The 22503-nt window shown below is 40.3% G+C and overlaps 1 protein-coding gene and 1 pseudogene across 1 annotated transcript; both read left to right on the plus strand.

The window, feature by feature from the left end:
* The first annotated feature begins 94 nt into the window (after positions 1 to 94).
* LOC141438612 (uncharacterized) lies at positions 95 to 2011 on the plus strand (annotated as a pseudogene).
* Positions 2012 to 18310: 16299 nt separating this feature from the next.
* On the plus strand, positions 18311 to 19550 carry LOC141438661 (uncharacterized). Its single transcript, XM_074102543.1, has one exon. The coding sequence runs from the start codon at positions 18565 to 18567 to the stop codon at positions 19291 to 19293; it is 729 nt and encodes a 242-aa protein (XP_073958644.1). The 5' UTR covers positions 18311 to 18564; the 3' UTR covers positions 19294 to 19550.
* Positions 19551 to 22503: the final 2953 nt, after the last annotated feature.

Genomic DNA, 22503 nt, shown 5'->3' on the forward strand with positions numbered 1-22503 from the left:
AGGAGCTGGCACCGGCCGCAGAGGGCTTGGCCGGCTTCCTCGGGGACCACTTCCGACTGACCCTCACCGTCAAATTAGGAGACTCTCTTGTTAAAATCCCCTGTTCGTGAAAAGCCTGCCGCTCAGCAACTCCCGAAAGCTACCTTCATCGAGGAGAATAATTTCTTTAGAAGGGAGATGACGATGTTCAAGCTGATGGAAGAAATGGAAATGCAGGGTGAGTATCTTCATCATCATCCCTGGCATATGTCCCACTGCTGGGCAATATCTCCTAGCATTCCATGACTTGGCGCTGTTAACTCCCACGCGAGCCCAGTGCGTTTTGGAAGCTTTACACACGTCTTTGAACATTTTTGCACTTGTATCAGGTTTCTTCTTGATATTTTGCTTTACCGAAAAGCTCATCTCAAATTTCAAATGTAATTTCGGACGTATGATTGCGTTTCGATCAGAGATGTGCGCGGATGCTCTGTGGCTGATGTGTTGCGAGGAATGTGTAGATATCATGTCATGAACTAATAGAGAAGCTTTACTTACGTATCCTTGCTCCGCTTAACTGTTTCCACTAGAAGATAGGTAAATGAGCGATTCTATTGGTTCATGATACTTAAATACATTCCTGGCAAAACATCCGCCCACATCTCTGTTGGAAACGCCTAAATTCTGAAAACTCTGATGTGTGAGTTCGGGCTTGAACCCATGACCCTCTGCATAAGAGGCGATAAGTTACGAGTACACTTACAATTAACAAACTTACTAACCTACTGCAGATTTTTTTGACGAGCGTACTATAGGAACTGGGTCTAGGATCTTTGATTTTTGGATATTACGATTCTCGCAGTCAGTTCTGGTGTACCAAAACCTTATATGTAATATATAAACTGTAGCTGTTATTGTCCAGAGTGTCACCCGTGGGGCGCCAAGGCGTACCTGTACAACTCGTCCGTGCTGGTGATGCGCGACCTGTCCCCTTTGGGCTACTCCACGCACGACCAGTTCGTGATCCTGGGGCGCGGAGCACTCGCGCGTGGCGCTGGCGGCCGTCGCGCGCTTCCACGCCGCCGTGGCCGACCACGAGGCGCGCCGCAGCCGCGCGCTCGCCCGCCCATACAGCCTCATGGAGGACTACGGCCACCTCATCGTCGAGAACAACTTCAGAGACACGCCCTGGATCGCCGCCGGGGCCAAACTCGCCGCCAATATCATCCAACACTTCTCCGATAAGCACAGGAACACTGTTCCCGATTTGGAAGATAAACTTTTGAAACAGTTCCTGGCGGCGTGCAACGACGTGTCGGAGAGAAAGGACACCTTGAACGTGCTGATCCACAAGGATTTGTGGGCGAACAATATTATGTTCAAGCACGAGGCCGGCGTCCCGACGAACGCCATCCTGGTGGACTTCCAATGCTTGCGTTACGCGCCGCCGGCCTTCGACGTCATGCTGTGCTGGTACTGCACGACCGATCGGAGTTTCCGTGAGCGGTACGAGCGTGAAATGCTCCAGCACTACTTCGATACTTTCATAAGTACTGTAAATGAAGTTACGAAGGAGAAACTGAAGGGTTTGGGATACGATTACAAAGGGTTCCTGCGGTGGGTCGAGGAGTGTCGGCGGTTCGGTCTCCTGGTCTCGATCATGCTGTACCCTTACATCCTGCTGGACCAGGTCACCGCGCGGGAGATGTTCGACAACCCGGAGACGTTCCTGAAGCACACGAACGAGGACCGCTCGGAGCCCGTGCTGGAGTACGCGCGCCGCAGCGACGGGTACCGGACGCGCCAGCTCGAGGTCTGCGAGGACTTCGTGGAGCGGTACCTGAAAGCTTAGAGATGGATATGCTGGGAAATATTGCAGTTATCTGAGTCGGCTCGGAATGTATGATTTTAATGTCAAAATCTGTCAAAATGATTACATGATAGATATAGATAATCTACATAATTAGCTAGAGGTACGGAGATAAATCTATTTCACCTTAATCAAGTGGTTAACGCTGGTTACTGGTAACAGTTGAAGCCATAAAAACCGTTAGGCGTAGTATGGTGGCTTAACATCGGTGTGTATAGGTTACAGGTACATTGCGCTATATAAAGCATTTTTTAATTATTAAAACGAGTTGAGGGATGAAAAGCTGAAGAAAGAAGCCTAGAAGCGTTGCTTGGGTATGTCAAATACCTATTACTACATAGATTCTTAAGAGCGCGCAAACATTTTGTCCCATCGTCACTGGCGCGATCTCCTTCCCGCGGCCCGTGTTTCGCCCGCACACTACAGCGGTTTGCTGTGTGCGTACGATGCGAGCGTTGCCGAAACATTAAACACATCTTGATCGTTGTACATTTTCCGTCTTAGTAAAATTAAGAAAAAAATTGTTGCGATTTAAATATTTTTATTCTTTAACATAATAATTTAATTTATTACTTACAAGCTTTTTACTTATCTTGCCCTGTTAGTATGTTAGTTATTAGTAGGTATGGATAAAATTTTGGAAGCTAAACTTGACTAAATATGCGTTTTCAGATTAAGTTAAAATTTTACATACGTGTGTAAATCAAATGACAATGCAGTATATTATTATGATTTATGAAGCCTGATCTGATGATGGAGCTGGAAGGTGGCCGTAGGAACTCTGTAATAAATCTATATAACCACATCGACTTTGGACTCGTTTGATTCGTCTTGACAAGTACTTTGGCCCTAGATGGCAACAACGTATAAAAATTACAGTCAGTAAAAAAAGCTGGCAATAAAAATTTAATTTTTCAGTGCGCGCAAAATATTTAGTTTCAATGTTTCTCACGCATATGATGGTATACTGTGTGAGGGCACGTAATACTTAGTAAATAAATGAATATTTCATCATCATTGCTCATAATTATTTTCATCTAATACCTTTAAACGAGCAATTCCGAAATCCCCGATATATACATATATATATATATATTTCGGCGATAATGTGTGTATATAAAATATTGTATGTATGTATGTCACGGGTACGGTATTGAATCCTGAGCGTAACGAAGGACTCCAGATTTAACTCCCGAGCGCAGCGAGGGTGTCGTGCGTTAACTCCCGAGCGAAGCGAGGGTTTTAAGATGGAGTCCTTAGATCAGATGGAGTCGACTTCTCTGGGAGTAGATTATTAACAATGCGTAAGGCGTCTAATTTAATGGACTACGGAGTCCAATGAAATTTTAGTAACAGGAATTTCATTAGCTATCGTATATGTTCGGAGACAGTCTATCAAAACTGAGTAGTATCCTGGAATGTTTAATAAACAATAATCTTCATTTTATATGATTTCACTTGGTACGTACCTAATAAAATACTGTGCAAAAAGACAAAATTGTGGCAAAATCTAATTTTTTTAAAGTTGAAAATGCATCATACATTTTACATATTGGGACTTATAGAAATCTCATGATTAGGTATATTCGACATTTCAGTCTGTTCTATTTTCCGTCTGAAAACAAATGCAATCTTAAAATCAAGAAAGTAATGTTATCATAAATCCAAATTGAATTAAATTTAACACAAAAACGTATTTATTATTGATCCTGAATGTACAGTAATGCGAATTAGTATTGATAAATAACCTTTTAATGGTAGTATAGTACCTGATAAAAAAATGCTATCTTAAAACCAAAAACAGTAATTTTACAGTAACCTTAATTCCGATTTGAAGTGAATTTAACAAAAAAATATATTTATGGAACTAGATTTCTATCTTGGATTTACAGTAATGGTAATTAATAATGATGAATAACCTTTTCTAAGCAGCTCATACTGTGTTAACAGTACTGTGTTTTTTCATCCCAAATGATTTTAGTTTTATTGCCCATATCTAAGAATATAAGATTTTTACTGTACAACAAGATTTTATTTACTTTTATATCATACTCACTATCATACTAACAAACATACTAACAGGGCAAGTTAAATAAAAGCTTTAATAACTTTAACTTACATTTTTTTTTTTTATACAATATTTTTTTGCTGATTGTACCTTTGTCCCTGGTTACCACCTAGGACTCGTCAAGACAAATCTAATGAGTCCAAACTCGATGGGGTTATGTCGTTTTATTACAGAGTTCTTGTGGTTACCTTCCAGCTCCATCATCAGATCAGCTTCATGTCATAATAATAATATTACATTGTCATTTTATTCACACATGCACGCAAAGTTTCATCTCAATCAAAAATCGGGAAGTGGGTCAAATTTAGTTAATACTTACACACTACATACTAACATACATACTAATATGGCAAGTTAAATAAATGCTTGTGAAATGTAAAATGCATCTACCCGTATTAGTTTGAGTGAAAGTTGCGAAAATTTAAAACATTTAATTTTAACATGTAAAATTACTTATCAAGTATCAAGCAATTGCAGACACGCTATAACTATCGGGTGTTTGCAGTAAAGGTTGTTAACCTTGCGGAGAGCGCAGAGCGATACGTCCGTTCTTTGGGAGTGCCCGGCGCTTTCTGAGTCGTAACTATTAACGCGCGAGGTTATATAATCGATTTAGGACCCAAGTTTAGAAAATTCTCAAAACTAAATGAGCTATTATTAAGCGCTGAAAAAAATATTACAGACTAAACATTTCCTGTAGATTTATAATAAAATTGTTTTATTGGCAAATACATCACAGCAAATGAGATAAAAAATGATGAAGTAGACCGATTTAGACCTTTTGAAGAATGGTATTTGAATAATAATAACTAATATTTTGATACATATGATGACCCTATGTCTTAAAAGACTATATTTCCTATTATAAAATACTAAAGTTACACTGTTTGTGGTGGGTTATAATGGAAATATTTCACATGAAAGACAGCTCTGACGCGTATTTTTGTAAAACCTCACTAACAAAATGATTTGCCAAAAAAAAGTCGCTGACGGAAATAAATGGAAATCACCGCTATACATCAGAGTAAGAGTTTATCTATATGTAACATTAGTTTTTCTTTAAAAACGTAAGCATTTAGACATTAATAAGGCATTTGAAAAACCTCAAAATCGCTGAATGGGCAATTTTTCGTTTGCACGCTCTTAAGGCTTCATAATTAAGTAAGTAGGTGTAATTAGAGTTCCATTTTTCATCTTCGCGATAAATAGGTATATTCATAGGTAGGTACCTACATTTTTCGTTATTTTGTGTTTAATTAGATTAAGTGTTGATTATTTCTGTTATTGTGCGAAACAGTTGAATAAATAAATAAATCATCATCATCATCATCCCAGCCTATATACGTCCCACTGCTGGGCACAGGCCTCCTCTCAGAACAAGAGGGCTTGGGCCATAGGTATATGCTGATATTTTATTTTAACCAAATAAAAGTTTCTTGAGCCAACACCCGAGGGTGCCTTTGGCTGTCTTATCGTGTCTTAGGACCTGCGGCGTCAGCGCGGGCGCATATGGCGCGTACGATGCTGCTTGCTGAACTATGTCAGCACGAGGCTTTGCCTAGGGTTGCCACGCCACACAAAAAATAAACATATTCACAAAATACAGCTCTAAACATAAGCGGACTAATTCCCTTAACACGTAGAGAAGTCGGACTGAAAGACTGACTTAACTTTGCAGTTGAGAAAACCTAATCCGTCAATAAATAGGTACGTATATGCCTGGTCGATTCCTGAACCACAAAGGAGTTTAAAAAAAAAAGTTATTTCTTTTCTAGTATTTTACTTCAGTAAGTTTTGATGTGAAACCTGGGGCTTCACGCGAAGTTCTACTAAGTCAGATTTTGATTTACTCGGCAAAACCATATAAAACGTGTCAAACCATGCCATGACAGGCAGACAGCAAAGTGCGGTTCTGTTTTTGCCTTTCGAAGTTGTGGGGGGACCCTCCAAATGAAAGATCTCTCTCCAGGCAGGTGTTATGGCTGGGGACCGCGGTGAAGTCCGAAGGACGAGCGTCGGAACTTGTATAGAATGGCGTTTCAAAAGACCCCAAAAAAATGACAGTTTTCATACATCAGTATGGGCGTGACAAAACTGACTCAAAATTTTGTATGAATAAATTGGGATTTTTTTAAACGTTCGGAATCGATTGTGCTCTTGATTCTGAGTAGGAAAAAACATATTTTTCCAAAATTTCAAAAGCAAAGAAAGGGTACACTTTTTTTTGATAACGCCCATCTAATTAAGTACCTATGCGTCCGATTTGTGTGAAGCTTCGATAGCGCCTTGTAGAATAGGTCGGAGCTTTGTAGTTGCTCACTAGATGGCCCTAAGTCGCTATAAAGTAAAGAAAATGAGGGCGACGTGAGTTATTGGTAAAACAAAAATACTAATTAATATTTATAGGCACCTATTTTTTACAAAATTCCTTGTCTAATAAATAAATAAATAATAGTTCTTTGAATCTTTGAATCTATAAATTTGTTCTATTAATACAGATATACTTTTGTACGTATTCAAATAAACATGCAAACGTATTTTCGATTTCATTTTACCGATTAAACACAAGTGGCTCTTATATTTTATTTTGAATAATAATAATACTTAACTAATTATATCGTACGATGATACATCTGTAAATGTACTAGTACAACCTTGGTATAACCACCTGCTAACTGATCTAACATTGACTGATAAGGTATCTCATCTCTGTAAAACAAACGCAATACAAACCAAACACAGTTAAATTGCTAATTATTTACTGTTAGCGTGTTTATTCGTGAATCATGAAACGTCAGCATCTATCTTTTATTATTTGTTTTCGTGTAGCTATTGTAACGGATGTGTTTGTGTTTAGAATGGAGATAGCTCGAAGAAAACTGGAATTGGGTAGATTCCATTCCTGGGTAAAAAATAACAGTTTATTTACACGTAAGTAAGTAGTTATCTACCACAGCGGAGCGTGCAACAACACGTTTCCGGCATGTCGTACCTGCCGGCCCTGGAATAGAGTCGTATCAGATACTATGCACGCTTTATTGTTTCAGATATGAATAGATTTATTTTTATTCTTATTTATACAGCGTCATTTTTGATACTACTTCAAACTTTAAGGGTAGTTAGTGAAGGCTTATTATAAGTTTAATCACATTTTATTATGTTTTAGTAAAAAAAATACACTTATTGTTCTCCTTACAAAATTAATTAGCACGCAATGTACTACTTTTTTTTAATTGAAAACGTTGCACTTGTTGACGTGACAGCTGTCACAGAACGCTTCTCTCTCGTATCAAATTATTGTACGCATTACATTGCTGCCCGAAAATATTTCAAAAACTAATTACGCTCTGGTAGTTAATTCTGAATTAACAATTTGTTTTGATATCGGTTCACAGCACTTAAATCATCGTCTGGTTATAGTTTGAGGTATTATCAAAAATACACGCTGTATAGATAAATATTAACTCGATTGTGACACCCCTAGAGGCTCGCGACTCCATATCGAGAGCGAAAAATGCTGCATTACCAACACAGACCGTGTCGTTCGCATCTTGGCAACGACAGCGACAGCTACTACGAAAAACGGAAATCGAAGTTCGTAACATACGTATGTATACCGTCCATCTCACTCACGTATTGAATAATATTAGCGTCAGTAAGATACGAAGTTCGAATTTTGCACTTCGTAGTAGGGCCAGCTTGTAGGGCTTGACGGGCTGCTGAATGAGGACTGAGAACCTACTTCTGTACGAGATATGTACCAAATAGATGAGGCAGGTGTGTTTTCATTTTCGTTTAAAATATTCATACTTTTACGAGGGGTTTATATTGATGACATTACCATGTTTTAAATATGTAGGTATTTGAGAGGCACTCTTGATGTACTGGCCAAAATATGTACGGTATGCGACTCTATCGACTATATGTATATAGAACTGTAATCTAAAAATTCCGTCAAGATGTAGATATCTGCTGAAAAGCTTACAACAAAAACATGCTGTAAAAACGTTGAAAGTACCAATTGAGACGATTTGCCTATAAAAAAATAGTGTAGTAATGATAGACAGCCAAGTCTAGGACACAGTATGTTAGAAAAAGAATAATTCTGGTACCGTTTTTTCTTTTTGAGGTGAAGAACCCTAAAGATTGGTTAACGTTTCAAATATCCTGTGCACCAGCGCACTACAAGTGCTGCTGCTGTAAACTTTCCTCCAGTCATCATATTAAAATAACTCATTCTTCCTTCATATGTTCAGGAGATTAAACGAATAAATTCTGAGCCTGGACAAGCCCCGTCATCAACCGTGTGCTGGGCCCAGCGGAGTCTGTCCTGAACGGCGCAGGTTTTAGCCCCTGATCAAGGTAGCGCAAGATAGTCCACACCGCCTCCGCGCCTCTCAAAAAGCGCTATTAACTTTATTATGCCATGGAAACTGGAAAATGGCCATCTGCGCCCAGGTCTTGAAGTGATTCATAAACATGTTCTCGATAGATATAGGGCTCATTATTGCCCTTGACACATACCCATGAGTACCTTCAAGCTTTATCTTGTCTCTTTACGCTGGGATGTCTACTGATTTTTTTTACAACATGCCTATGGTCCAAAAGAGGCAGATATTGCTCCCTCAAGGTGTGTCTATGTTGTAATTGTGGTAAAGCTCTAGCCATATGGTGGCACGGCCAGATGGCGCGCCGTGAGGACGCGCGCCTGCGTTGCGCAACCGGCGCCGGCGCATCCCTGCGTTCGAACTACCGCAACATAAAACAGGCCAAGTGCGAATCTGACTCGCGTGAGGGCTTATTGTAATATTTTTGTGTCTAAATCAATAGCTCTATTTTTGCATTCTGGTATGTAAGTCGTACTTTTACCTGATTAACGATCTTTTTTATGTGAGAGGGGAAAACGAGCATGTGGACCACCTGATATTTTTTTTTATTTTTTATTTATTACACATAATTTTATTTACACAGCATTACAGTTATTACTAATACACTGTGCAACTACATTAAACATATAAAAATTCAATATAAAACATAAATAAAAACATCAGGTAGGAACACTGGTTAGCCTGTCATCTATCATCTCACAAAACGTCAGGCACTGACGACACACGGTAGCCCGACGCCCCGCAAATATGTTATAATAAAAATATAAAGATACAAAGCAGTCACCGCCGACCATAGACACCCGCGACACGAGGGGAATCACAGGCGCGATGCCGGCCTTTTGAGAGATTAAAAAAAGAAAATGCGCTATTAATTAATTCGAACCGTTTTTTTATGAGCTCCGCCGCTAAATATTCGCGCTGAGATATTCACTCCAAAAAAAAATCAGTAACAATTAATAAAGTAAAAAATATATATATTTGGTTCCGATCAAATTAATAAATAAATAATTAAAAAAATACTTCAGGCAACACGAAAACGACTCGATCAATAGGTAACTCACAGAGTAACATACAATAATTAATAACAGGAAAAAAAACTAAAATTTAGGTAGCAAAACGACGGGATCCCACCACCATCGTCACCATCTCTGACATCGCATTCTTATGCGGCATGGTGCCCCGTGCCAGTTTTAGCACTTCCAGCGCCCTGGCCAAGATTTCCACTGCGCTCCCAACTTTTGGGAATTTTCTAGGCTTCAAGCGCCCCTTTAAGTCCGGCGCCCTGGGCGGTCGCCCCACCGCGCCCTACCCTAACGCCGCTACTGGCTGGAACACGTCTCTCTACTAGAAGGCAGCATTCGCGATGGTCCCAAACGAGCTCTTCCATACCACAACGTCTGCCACTGCAATAATGAGATCTGCCCTCAGCCCGGGGCCTTAGTCCAGTTCTGCAGAGCCACACTGACTACTTGCGAGCCTTGCCTTTCATCTGCACTGGCCCAGTGCGACTCGTCGATCGCCCAGGGGGGTTCATTATACAGCATGTTACATCTTATGGTTCGAGACTATCGAGGGTTATTTATTTAGCAGTCGTTTCTAATCGTGCGGCGGCTGAAAACCGAGAGTGCGTCGAAGGCGAGTGCGCCGTATAGGGACACGCCGCCCTTGCCCCACTGCGCGGCTCGCTGCGCGCGCGCAGGGCTGCCCGCTGGCTTGAAAAGAACGCTAATTTGAAGTGAAATAAAAGTATATGTTTTTGGCTGTTTTTAAGGGGGAAAACGAGCAGCCAGGTCACTCGATGGAAAACCATCAGCGCCGCCCAAGGGCATCCATAACATAGGCTGAGTTACGGTGTGGCGTGCAGTAAGGATAACCATCGCTAGTGTTGCCTACCCCGCTGCCAGAGGGTGGCGTGCTGCTGCAGGCACAAGCTACCAGCTGCCTGCCCTAGAATTGACCCAGTGCACGACAATGGTTGCCGTTCCTTTGAGAAATAGTAGACTTGTTTGAAGATCCCATAAAACAATCTACTACAGACTAGGTTTACTTACAACGTATTCACAAAACCTCACAAAGATCGCACATCCTACGGCGACATGTCATTTGACGCTTGCTTGCATTTGCCTAGATCCGAATCCTTTATCGATTTTTTTCAGATCTTATCGATTCCGAGGAGTTACTAACTTCGAACAATCTATTGCATCAAGCGGCCCGCGACACTGACTGGCACCAAAAATACGTCATCGTTTAAAAGAAAAACAAGTTCGAGAAAAAGGCGTTACTTTGCGGAGGACCATATCAATAAACTGAAACCGAGTACTGCCTTTTCACAACGTAACGTTTGGCAACCTGTTTCATTTCGCAACTTTTCATTTCGCAAACTCTAAAACTGTAAATATTTCAGGATTTATTTCAGGGCCATCGTGTAGAACCCTTTGGGTTAGGTTAGGTGAGTTTTATAAAAATCCTGAAGTATTTACAGTTTCAGAAATATTAAACAGTTAGGAAATGAAAACTTGCGAAATGAAACAGGTTGCCAAACGTTATTTGCCGAAACATTAGTAAACCAACTGAAACAATTACTTTGCTTACCCGCAACCTTATGATATACGTTTATGCAAGAAATGTGTGTTCATGCAGTCCCTTCAAGTCCACACTGTAAGAAGAACACCCACAAATCACACAAACCCATCTACACCGGCCTCACACTACACCGGCGCGTTTTGAACACAACCAGAATTCAAAAACTTTTAATCCAAGTCCCGTAGAAGATACTACACAAGCTATACGTCCGCATCAGTTTTAGGTGTAGGTAGGTACCTAAGGCATTTCTTAACAGTCATTCAGTCAAAGAATACGACAGGTATTGTACCTTGGCAAAACTTTTAGTAGTAAAAGAAAGGCCTTGTTCAACCCTGCACAGAGCTAGCACTCATGAATTGAATTATTCCTTATAAACGCAGCGCCGATGTCACCGCGCGACCTGCGCCGGCGCCGGCATCTGCTTGCCCAACTGGACAACTTATCCGATTAAAACGTACTTACAAAGCAACATTTCGACAGTAAAAAATTCTTGGAAATACTAGAGTATTTTTTTGTTTACTACCGCTAAGATTGAAACAGAATCTATACACTGTTGGGTTGTATATGAGTTGTGTATGAGTAAGTATAACATGTTATAATTTTTTTAAGCTATCAGTTTCAAAAAAGCATCCGAAAAAGTAAGAAATGGAAAAATATTTTAAAATATTAAAAGCCGACTGTCAAATAAAATTTACTCAAATGAAAACTAAAAAGGAATAAACAAGTCTACGTAGAACTGTGGTAACTTAAATATCAGCTATCGGGACCCACTCAAAGTAGAGACGCTGAGTCATGCTATCAACATTTAAGACAAGAAAAATACAGACAATACAAATTCTTTGATTCCTAAGCCACCAGAGATCCCTGTCGTAATAAAATTTTACGTCATTCGATAAATAATTTACTATTAGGTTTCATGGTGTCCTAGGAATCAAATTGACTCTACATAACATATTTTTGCGGGTATACATAACGTTTTTTATGTACCGGTTACAACATTAATGGAAATTAAACGAGTAGGAACAACCCTATGGTAGAGCGAAGGCACCGTTAGTAATAGACGTCAAAATCTGCTGGAATGAGAGCCTAGAAACGTAAATCTCAATTTTGCTATTTTAGGTGATGGTTTTTTAGAAGCGCGTCACTACGGGAGTACTTTTTTTATTTTTATTCGACTGGATGGCAAACGAGCAAGTGGGTCTCTTGATGATAAGAGATCACCACTGCCCATAGACACCTGCAACACCAGGGGGATTGCTGATGCGTTGCCAACCTAGAGGCCTAAGATGGGATACCTCAAGTGCCAGTAATTTCACCGGCTGTCTTACTCTCCACGCCGAAACACAACAGTGCAAGCACTGCTGTTTCACGGCAGGATTAGCGAGCAAGATGGTGGTAGCAATCCGGGCGAACCTTGCACAAGGTCCTACCACCTGCAAAAACTTTGGTACTTAAACCAGACAAGGAAAAAGGACCAAAAGACACGTCGTACTCTGCATCTAGGGCTACGACAGGCGTACTAAGTAACTTTGATGAATACATCGTCGGTGAATGGGGATAGAGTAAATCTGCGAACGGCTATCATTCTATTATTCCGCGTATCAGACGTTAGCAAACTTACAACTTTTACTCCAAATTCGTTGAAATAAAACAAATATACTACTTATAAAGTATAAGCTCTTGTAAAACTACACGTGCTATTTACGTATGATAAGTAGATTATGGATTTGCACTATCCCTAATAACGAACTAATTAATATTGTCGGTAAACGTTTTTGTTTGTCACTTCTTCACCCTAAGATAATTATGGATTTTGGTTGAATTTCAGTGCGTAGATAACTGGATGTCTTGAATAACACATTATCTACTCTATATCCCGCTAGTCCACGGATGGACTGTTGCTTATAATGCAACGTCAATAGAGACCACGATGTAATTTTTGGAAACTCCTACGGTAATTTCAATTCATTCGACTGCTGGATCATTCGACTAATGGTTTACGCATGCAAAGCCGTGGGTGAACACTAGTATGTCAATATCAAAACTAACCTAGGTAACCAGTGACTGTTATATGTCAATGTCAAGCATCTGTTTGTAAGTAAGTACTAGTAAAAATAAGTAAAACGTTAAGTTTAGCGCAAAGGAAACAACTCCAACTCCGCCTTATCTTGCAACCAAATCCAGCCGTGAATGGCATAAAATAATTTGGAAAATAAAGCCATTTCAGTGAAATGATTTCACACGCAGCGACATAAACAACTGCGACGCAGTAAAGCGGCGTGACAAGTCCGCAAGGAGAATGGGTCCGCCATACTGGGGAATAGAATGAACACGCCAAATAAGGCTCTCCCACTTTAGAATACCTACTCGTGCAGGAAAACACATTTCTCGTATCTTGACGGACCTTGCCCTCATTTTGTACTGGTAAAAAAGTCATGTGTGTCGTTGAATACACTATTTAAATAAGTTCTTGTTTATTAATTTAGTTGGACAAAGATGGTAACGAGTTTTGGTCAAGAGCAAGTGGTTGGAATAGACTTGGATACGTTTAAATAACCAAATATACTCTTACGGTTTAAGTCTGACAAAACAACCGTTATTTCTAAACGTTTCTGCTATAGAATAGGTACGAACTTGGTCTACGTCTTTAAAATAATGAGTATTTTCCGATCCTTGATAAAAATATTCTAGAACTCGACATTGCCTCGACTCTTGAAAAAAATACTAAACTATTAATCCTTACCTTATAGGTTAATGCGAAAGTACGTTTTATTGTTTGTTACGTGTTTACGCCTAAAGTAGGTACTCAATCCTGATAATTTGATCAGTACGTAAGTAGTTTGAGATATGAGAAAGGAAGAATGGAAGGAGGCTGGATAAGTAGAGCATGTTTTTTACTCCGCAAAATTATATGGTTCCAGCTGGCGCGCGATCAAAGTCTTCGGAAACTATTAAGTCACGGGCAACAGATATTTTTGTATGGAGATAGTTTTAGACCTCGAAATGGAAAGTAGTATAGTTTTTATCCGGCTTGCTACCACCATCTTGCTCGCTAAACCTGCCGTGAAGCAGCAGTGCTTGCACTGTTATGTTTCGGCGTGGAGAGTAATACAGCGGTGAAATTACTGGCACTTGAGGTATCTCCATCTTAGGCCTCTAGGTTGGCAACGCATCTGCAATACCCCTGGTGTGTTTATTGCTCGTTTGCATCCAGTCGAATAAAAAAAGATTGTACAGTTTCCTGTAGGGGCGCATTAAACGAATTCTTCGCATTCCAAGAGTCGCAGGCACAGTCAGTAATCTTATACTGGCAGAATATTGATTAATTCGAAATGCTACAAAGGCTTCTACCGTCCATTAACGCAATAATTTGTCACCGGCCGTTATCTCGGACGAGGCTCGTCCACGTTTTGTCAGTAGACTCTCACTTTTTTACCCGACGGGAAAGTGATTTATTACGGCTTAGTTGATACCCTTTTATTCATTCACAAAGTAACAATAATTTATGTAACGGCACTTAGCGAATTTTATCTTCGCAAAGTTTGATTTATTGTAAAGAGAAACCGTGCATTTAGTGCCCAGGCGGGGCTTCAGTTTGCGACTTTAAATTAAAATGTTCCAATGATGAGGGTCAATTAATTAAGTGCTAGTCATTATAAGTATTTAACAACTTTCGTCAACAGAATAGTCCGTAAAATAATTCAGAATTTCCTTTCAATCAATCACAATTGTTTTGGTTTGGATGTTCATGGAAATTGTCAAAATACTGTAAATGTAGGCTAGTTAATTTACTCCCCAGTGACGCTCCCCATTAAGGCTGGATGAATGGCGTCTAATCTTCAAATACCTATTTGATTGATTCAGACGACGTTACTTACCGAAGGTTCGTGAATATCAAATTAAATAACCAAGCTAATTTGCCTTGCTTGTCCGCTAAAACCATGCGATACTTTTATGATTTCAATTCGGGATTTGTTCCGCGTAGCTTGATTTTAGAGCACCTCAATATTTCGTCATGTTGTATGCGCCATGATCACGAGAGGACTGGAGATTTGCTGGTATGCTGGTATAACTGTCAGTCAGAAAAATAATTCATAAAATTAATAATGACCGTGATAGTCTAAAATATTATGCGATATTATATGTACATAGTTATAACAGGCAAAACCCGCCGTACCTACTCTGGTACATGCCTATCGCAGTGGAAAGCTGATACCTATCTCAAAATAGATAAAATTGTTTTGAGTGTACTTTATAAACATTTCTTCAAAGGTAAATTTTGTTGACGTATCGAATTGAGATTTTTTTTTATATAGTGACGATATGTCACACAGGGCCGACTATCACAGAGCCACTGTGATCTTTACATAGAGCACTGCAGTTATTACTGCAGCTATACCTACTCAAATGAGTTTCTCAATATTTCCGGAAGGCTACGGTTGCAGTCCGGTGTCGGAATAGCAATACAGGCGGTGGCTGCGTAGATAAGGCAATTTATTGACTCAATCGTCCAGTTTTATTTATAAAACAGAAGATTTTGGTAATCCTGACAGTTTCGAGCCTTAATTTGAAGGTCTCGGGCTGCACATCAATCAGAGCCATAGAATTACCCGTCTTATTTTTCTGGCTCCGCTTAAGGCAGTTGTCTCACCGCCGGCGAGGAAACGATTGGCTATTGACTATTTTCTCGCTCAAGAAACGAACAAAAGATATAAGATCCTGTGTGAGTAAAAGAGACATATATATTAATAGTTGATCGCTGGCGGTTCACACTGCCGGCGAGAACTCGCTCTTACATCTTTTGTCGCAGCGACAAGAGCTATAAAACTCGCTGAGCTATAAAACTAGCTCAGCGATACTCGCTCAGCGCTGTTAGCTTGGCGGCCGCCCGGCTCGAGCGAGTGGAGCGAGTAATCGCCCGTCGTGCTCGAACACTCGCTTTTCACTGCTCGCCCACTCGTTTCTAGTTACTCGCTCTGCTCGCTTCTCGCTCATCGTCGCGGTGGGACCAGTGCCTAACGCTGCTTATTGGTGGAATACTTCTTTGTGCACCATTTTGTATCCATTCATTACTTACATCATTTGTTTTGTTTAATGAAATAAATACGATTCTAATTATCATTTTTTACATTATAGATCTAGAGAGCCGCATACACGCATTACCTATTGATTTTCTTCGCTGGTGAGTTCAGGTTTCCTCACAATGATTTCCCTCGTCGTAAATTTCACACATAAATTTCAAATAACTCAGAAGTGCGAGCCCGGGCTCGAAACCACGTACCTCTGCTTGAGAGGCCATAAGTCAAAACACTAGAGTACCACGACTTTCATCTGCCTGCTAGCTCTACAATAGCTATCAGTTTAACTTGAAAACATACAGAAACATTGATGTCATCAATCCTTGATGTCATTGTGTTGCTTAGTTTTACAGCTAAATAAATCAAAGGCGGCCTAAATATCAAAAAGTGGTTGCTGGATGTTTATTTTGCTTTTAATTCTCGACAGGCGCCTGTTTAACCGCTAATTTCTTCAATAAATCCAAACCGCTGCTTAAAAAACGGTGACGGCACGGAATCGCAGTGACGCACCGTATGCGCACCGTTCTATCGCATACTCTCCACACCGCTGTAAACGGGACTCCGACAAAATCTCGACGTTTACGGGCCGTCACTGCGATTCCGTATTTTAAGCAGCATTACATAATTATATCAATATCAACTACCAAGTCTATGCTTTATTCACAGATCGATGAAAAACAATAATGTAACATAAGGCACCGGTTTGCGAAACTAGGTGCACCCTGCGGCGGCGCTTGCAACACCTGTAAGTTCATACAGTGTCTCGGCATCCTCCGCATGGGATCGTATTGCTTGTAAGTATATTAAGTAGGTATATAACACTTTTAAGTACTTTAGGTCTAACCAAAATATTAAGTTAGATACATACAAAAACATTAAAATTGAACAGTTGGTTATGTACTTACCTACAGTACTTTCATTGTAGCATGGTGTCAAAGTGTCGAAACTTGAGTCAGTAAATCTTAATCATAATTAATGTCACCATTAATCCGATTATTACGCTAATTTTAATGAGAATATTAGTGAAATTCTAGGGTGGAATATTATTTGCCACTTAAGTAATTTATTTGAAATGGAGTTTGCAAGAATATTCGTTACTTACCAAATTAATAAGTACCGATATAACTCAAGATTGGTCAAGATCCATTAGGTCCCATCACTAAACGAGTCTCTTGTGTTACGTTACATGCATATTACGTGTCTTCACTTTAAATTGGTGCTTTGAATTTAATTACCTACCTACCTAATATATAAAAAATCTGATAGCTTAAATTTATTTCGTATAACATAGTTCTTTATGTTCAAATATTTTCATCACACTTGCTCGTAAACAGTGTCGTAACATGCAGGCTACTTTGGTTGCAACCCCCAAATTAAAACCTCGACCTTAATGTGCTTATCATGAAACCCGTGGTCGGTAAATGAGTCAGTGCGCGTACAAATTTTGTTGTCATGAAGCCCAAGGTCGGTCAATGAGTCCGTGCCCGTACTGATGGCGCTGCGCATGGTGCAGCAGCAGGACCACATGCACACGCGGCTCAGGCACATGCTGAGGGAGGGGGAGGGCGACGCTGCCAAGAGCGCAGCCTAAGGTATCGCCAATATTTGGAACAATTATATATTCTCTTTAAGAAATATAAAATTTTACTCGCAAATGTGATGAAAAACATTATATGTCGCACGGGCGGTACTAGAATTACGAACATCGACTCATTAAAGTTCTCTCGTTCGTAATTCCTTATTTACCGCCCTTAAGACACAATGTACTATTACGCCAGTCATATTCAGGCTATAACTGAAATATACTTCCATAATATTTAGACCGCAGCAACTTTTTTTGAGTAAAAACAAACGAGCATCAAGTGTCAGCCGCACCATGCTAGAATGAAAGCACTGTAACTAAAATAACCTAAGTAGGCACACTAGGTTGGTTTGAGCTCCATTGGCGCGCTTCCCCCCATGTCTCAAGCCTAATTTTCATTTTTAAATAGAAAACACATTTACAGGAAACCTAGAAGAAACTGTGGTTTAAATAGGGCACAAAAAACCACTATTAAAACAATTTATCGTACGGAACCCTCTCCCGCACTCAAGTTTAAAGAATGATATTTATAACAGCTATTCTTTTGTTTTACTAATTGCAGAAAACAGTCTCCAGATAACAGCCATGTAATCAATAATCGTCAGCTGTCTGACAATTAGGTATATCAGTTACAATTCACAGCTGACCGAGTCCACAGGCGATAAGTACCGGCTTAGTGCGATACTTACTGCATACATAAAAGCGTTTTAGAAAGAGAGAGATACATGGATTTTTCAAAGCACCCTGTTATTAACATTGTTTTTTTTTCGCGGGTAGGCATTGCAAGTGCAAAGTCACGAAATTGTAAATTTATTTATTAAAAACAAAATACATCTTTTTTATGGAAAAAGTTGCACCTAAACTTATGTTGGGATAAGGCAATTTACCTTCCGGCAGTTATCTACATCTTTCTTGCAAGTTTTACTGGAATTCTACACTTGATACTCTGCACCGGCATTGCTTCGGGTCACTTTGTAATTCGGCAGCATAATACATTCTTCCTTTGCTTCTTCAATATGCCAAACAAAGATGTGAAACAATCCTTAGACGACCTCGCCGTGCTCTTCAGGAACAGGATGGCTGAGTTCCAGGCTGATTTGGACAAGGCAGATGCAAGAAGTCCCACGTTGTCATCAGTGGCCGCAGATTTCAACACTTTTAAGAGCTTTATTTCTAGTGCTCTTGAGTGTCTCCAAAAACAAGTAGCATGTCTGTCACGCCAGGTGGATCAGCTGGAGACAAGATCAAGGCGGAAGATGCTGCTCATTCATGGTGTTCCTGAGGTTGCAGACGAGGACACTGTATCGCTGGCAGTGGAAGTTTGTAAGCGGGTCAAGCGCAGTGTAAGTGGTGCTGATGTGGGGAGGTGCTTCAGAACCGGACGTTCTCAGGCCGGCCGGAAGAGGCCCATCTTGGTTCACTTCAGGGATGCCGCACTCCGGGATGAGGTCTGGTTTGCCAAGACTGCCTTGAAAGGATCAGGCATAGTCATTTCCGAATTTTTGACTCCTCCCCGGCATGCCGCATTCATGGCTGCAAGAGAGAAGTTCGGGGTAACCAAGTGCTGGACGAGAGAGGGCGTCATCGTTGTGCTGGATGCTGACGGTAGGAGGCATCGCATCGCATCTCTCGCTGAGCTCAACGGGATTCCGACCGTGATGCCTGGGTCTGCGGGCTCGTCTTCTCGGGAGGGTGCTGAGCAGCAGAAGCGTCCAAAAAGGCAGCTAGGAAAGGCTCCGGCATAATTTATACTAGCTTGAGGCATAAGTTAGACTTTTGTTGTTGTTTTTTTTTTTTCAATTAACTATCTATGCAGTATCTCTTGTATTTAGCCGTATTTTACTGTTCTCTTTACCCCACATTTCTTATCACTTTCACTATAATACCTTCAAAATTCTATTACTTTTTCTGTTTACATCTTGCCAATATATTTATGATTTCATTGCCTCATGACAGTACGATTGACAGGCTTGTCAGCTGCCTGTAGTGACACTTGAGATCAGTGTTGCTGCTGTATTGCTGCGTTTCGTTCCATGCATATTATTTTTTCTTTTTGTCATTTTTAAACTTGCTTGTATAATTATTAATTTTTAACTTTTGTATACTGCTGGCAGGTGGTTGCAGAATTGCTTTGATTTTTTTTTTTTCTTTATTACTTACATTTATATATTTGTATACATATTAGTAAAAATTATATGTCTAATTTAGGTCACAATGACAGCGCAGATAGTGCTCACTATTTTTCCTTTTCTTCAGACTCTGACAGTGAGACCAGTTTTACTTCTTTGCCTCCTACACTCTTTGACACCATTAATTTAGAGTTTTGTAGCGTTCCGAACAATTTCAATGTAGTTCATATTAACGCACAAAGTATTCCAGCCCATTTCACCGACATGTTATTAAGTTTCAATTTAAAAAATCTTCACGCTATACTTGTTTCCGAATCTTGGCTTAAGCCATGCCATCCTTCTACCTCTTATTCCATACCTGGTTTCCGTCTCATCCGTAATGATCGCTCTGGTAGGGGTGGTGGGGGAGTTGCCATTTATCTTCGTTCTTGTATCCCTTATTCCATAGTCAGTATGTCGCCTCAGTCCTCATCCTCTGACGCCCCTGAATATCTTTTTCTAAATATTACTTTGTCATACATGAAGGTGCTTCTTGGAGTTTTCTATTCCCCTTCTATTCAAGTAAATTATTTTCCATCCCTTGAAAAGCTCCTTGAAGATGTTATGCCAGCGTTTCGGCACCATATTATAATGGGTGATTTTAATACGTGTCTCCTTAAAAACGATTCCCGCTCTAGATCTCTTAGGGCTGTTGTTGAAGCTTGCAACCTTAGTATTCTCCCATCTAATGCAACTCATTATTTCCCAAACTGTTCCCCATCTCTTCTAGACCTATCTATCACTTCTTCTCCTGGTCATGTTGCTAAATCTGGTCAGTGTTCTGCAGATGCTTTCTCTTATCATGATTTGATTTACCTCTCATATAAAATTCGACCTCCTAGGATTAAGCATAAAGTTCTTCTGCAGCGCAACTTTGGTCGCATGAATATTGAATTGCTTCGTGAGGATGCAATGAAGGTCGATTGGGGGTCCGTCTCCGATGCTGGTGCGGTTGATGATCAAATCGCTCTTTTCAACTCCCTTCTCACCAAAGTTTATGACGTGCACGCTCCGGTTAAACCGGTCAAAGTGAAGCATCTTCCTGCTCCCTGGCTAACTGATGATATAAAGACCCTGATTCGAAGAAAGAATCAAGCAAAAGCTAAGTACAAAGTTGACTCTTCGGATAAAAACCGGGACAAATATCGTGCCTTGCGGAATCGTTGTAGCACTATCTGCAGAGACGCTCAAAGACGCCATATCCACGAGTCAGTTGAAAACGGAGACCCTGCTAAAGTTTGGAAATTTCTTAAATCACTAGGAGTTGGTAAATCTCAGCAAAAATCTATTTCGGCTGATATTAACATTGATAAGCTCAACCAGCATTTCTCTTCTTCGGCTATGTTCAGCGGATCTGAAAAAGACAAAACTCTGACGTATCTTTCAACGTTACCAACTTCTGATACTTCTCCTTTTTATTTCAATCAATTTACCGACAGTGATGTTAAGAAGAGCATATTATCCATCGCTTCGAACGCTGTTGGTGTCGATAGTGTAAGTCGTGCTATGATCCTCCCTCTCCTTGATATACTTGTCCCTGTCATCACTTCTATACTTAATAATTCTATCACATCGAATGTATTTCCTTTAGTATGGAAGGATGCTGAAATTATTCCCCTACCTAAAAAGTCCAGTCCATCATCCTTTTCCGACTACAGACCAATTTCTATTCTTCCTTTCCTGTCAAAAGTTTTGGAGCGTCTTGTACATCAACAATTATCGTCTTATCTAACCAGAAACGACCTCCTCAATCCTTTTCAGTCCGGTTTCCGTCCTGGTCATAGCACGGCAACCGCACTCGCGAAGATCACCGATGATATTCGAATGGGTATGGATAATAGAAAGCTTACTGTTTTAACTCTGTTGGATTTTAGCAATGCTTTCAACACTGTTGATTTCGATATTATGCTTGGAATTTTACGCTCTCTTAACATATCTCCTGCGGTTATTGAATGGTTCCGTAGTTACTTAGTGGGTCGTCGGCAAAGAATAAAGGTGGAAGATTCTAGATCTTCTTGGTGCAACACTCTTGCTGGTGTACCACAAGGTGGAGTGTTATCTCCATTATTATTCTCTATTTTTATAGATTCTATTTCTCATAATCTTCTCTCTTCGTATCACCTTTATGCTGATGACCTACAAATCTATTCTCAGGGCGTGCTTGGCGATCTTCCGTTGGTTATCGAGTCTGTAAACTTGGATCTAAAAAAGATTTTAAAATGGAGCCAACGATTTGGCCTGATTGTCAATCCGACAAAGACCCAGGTCATTGTCATTGGTAGCTCGAGACTTGTCCCAAGAGTCGATTTTGCGTCTCTGCCACCGGTGCTTTTTGACGGAGTACTAATACCGTTTGCACATCAGGTCAAGAGCCTGGGTGTTATTTTCGACCGCACTCTCTCATGGTCTCCTCATGTGTGCGAGGTGAGCAGAAAGGTGTTTGCTGCGGTGGGATCTTTAAGACGGCTTCAGAATTTCCTACCTTTTGCTACCAAGGTTGCGCTTGCTCAAACTTTACTGCACCCTATTTTCGACTATGCTGACATTTGTTATCCCGATCTCTTAGAAGAGCAGCTTAACAAACTTGAGCGAATTCAAAATCTATGCATTCGGTTTATATTTGGTCTACGTAAGTTCGATCATGTCTCTAATTTTCGATCACAGCTCAAGTGGCTCCCAATCCGCTTTCGCCGTAACTCTCACATTCTTCACCTTCTTTACGGCATTCTCTTTAACCCTGCAACTCCCCGCTACCTCAAAGAGCGATTTAGCTACGTAACTTCTATT

This window comes from Choristoneura fumiferana, chromosome 19 (genome assembly GCF_025370935.1).
Source record: "Choristoneura fumiferana chromosome 19, NRCan_CFum_1, whole genome shotgun sequence".
NCBI lineage: Eukaryota > Metazoa > Arthropoda > Insecta > Lepidoptera > Tortricidae > Choristoneura > Choristoneura fumiferana.

Coding starts and splice junctions, on each gene's coding strand:
- LOC141438661 (XM_074102543.1), top strand. CDS start 18,565: ATGCCAAACAAAGATGTGAAACAATCCTTAGACGACCTCGCCGTGCTC.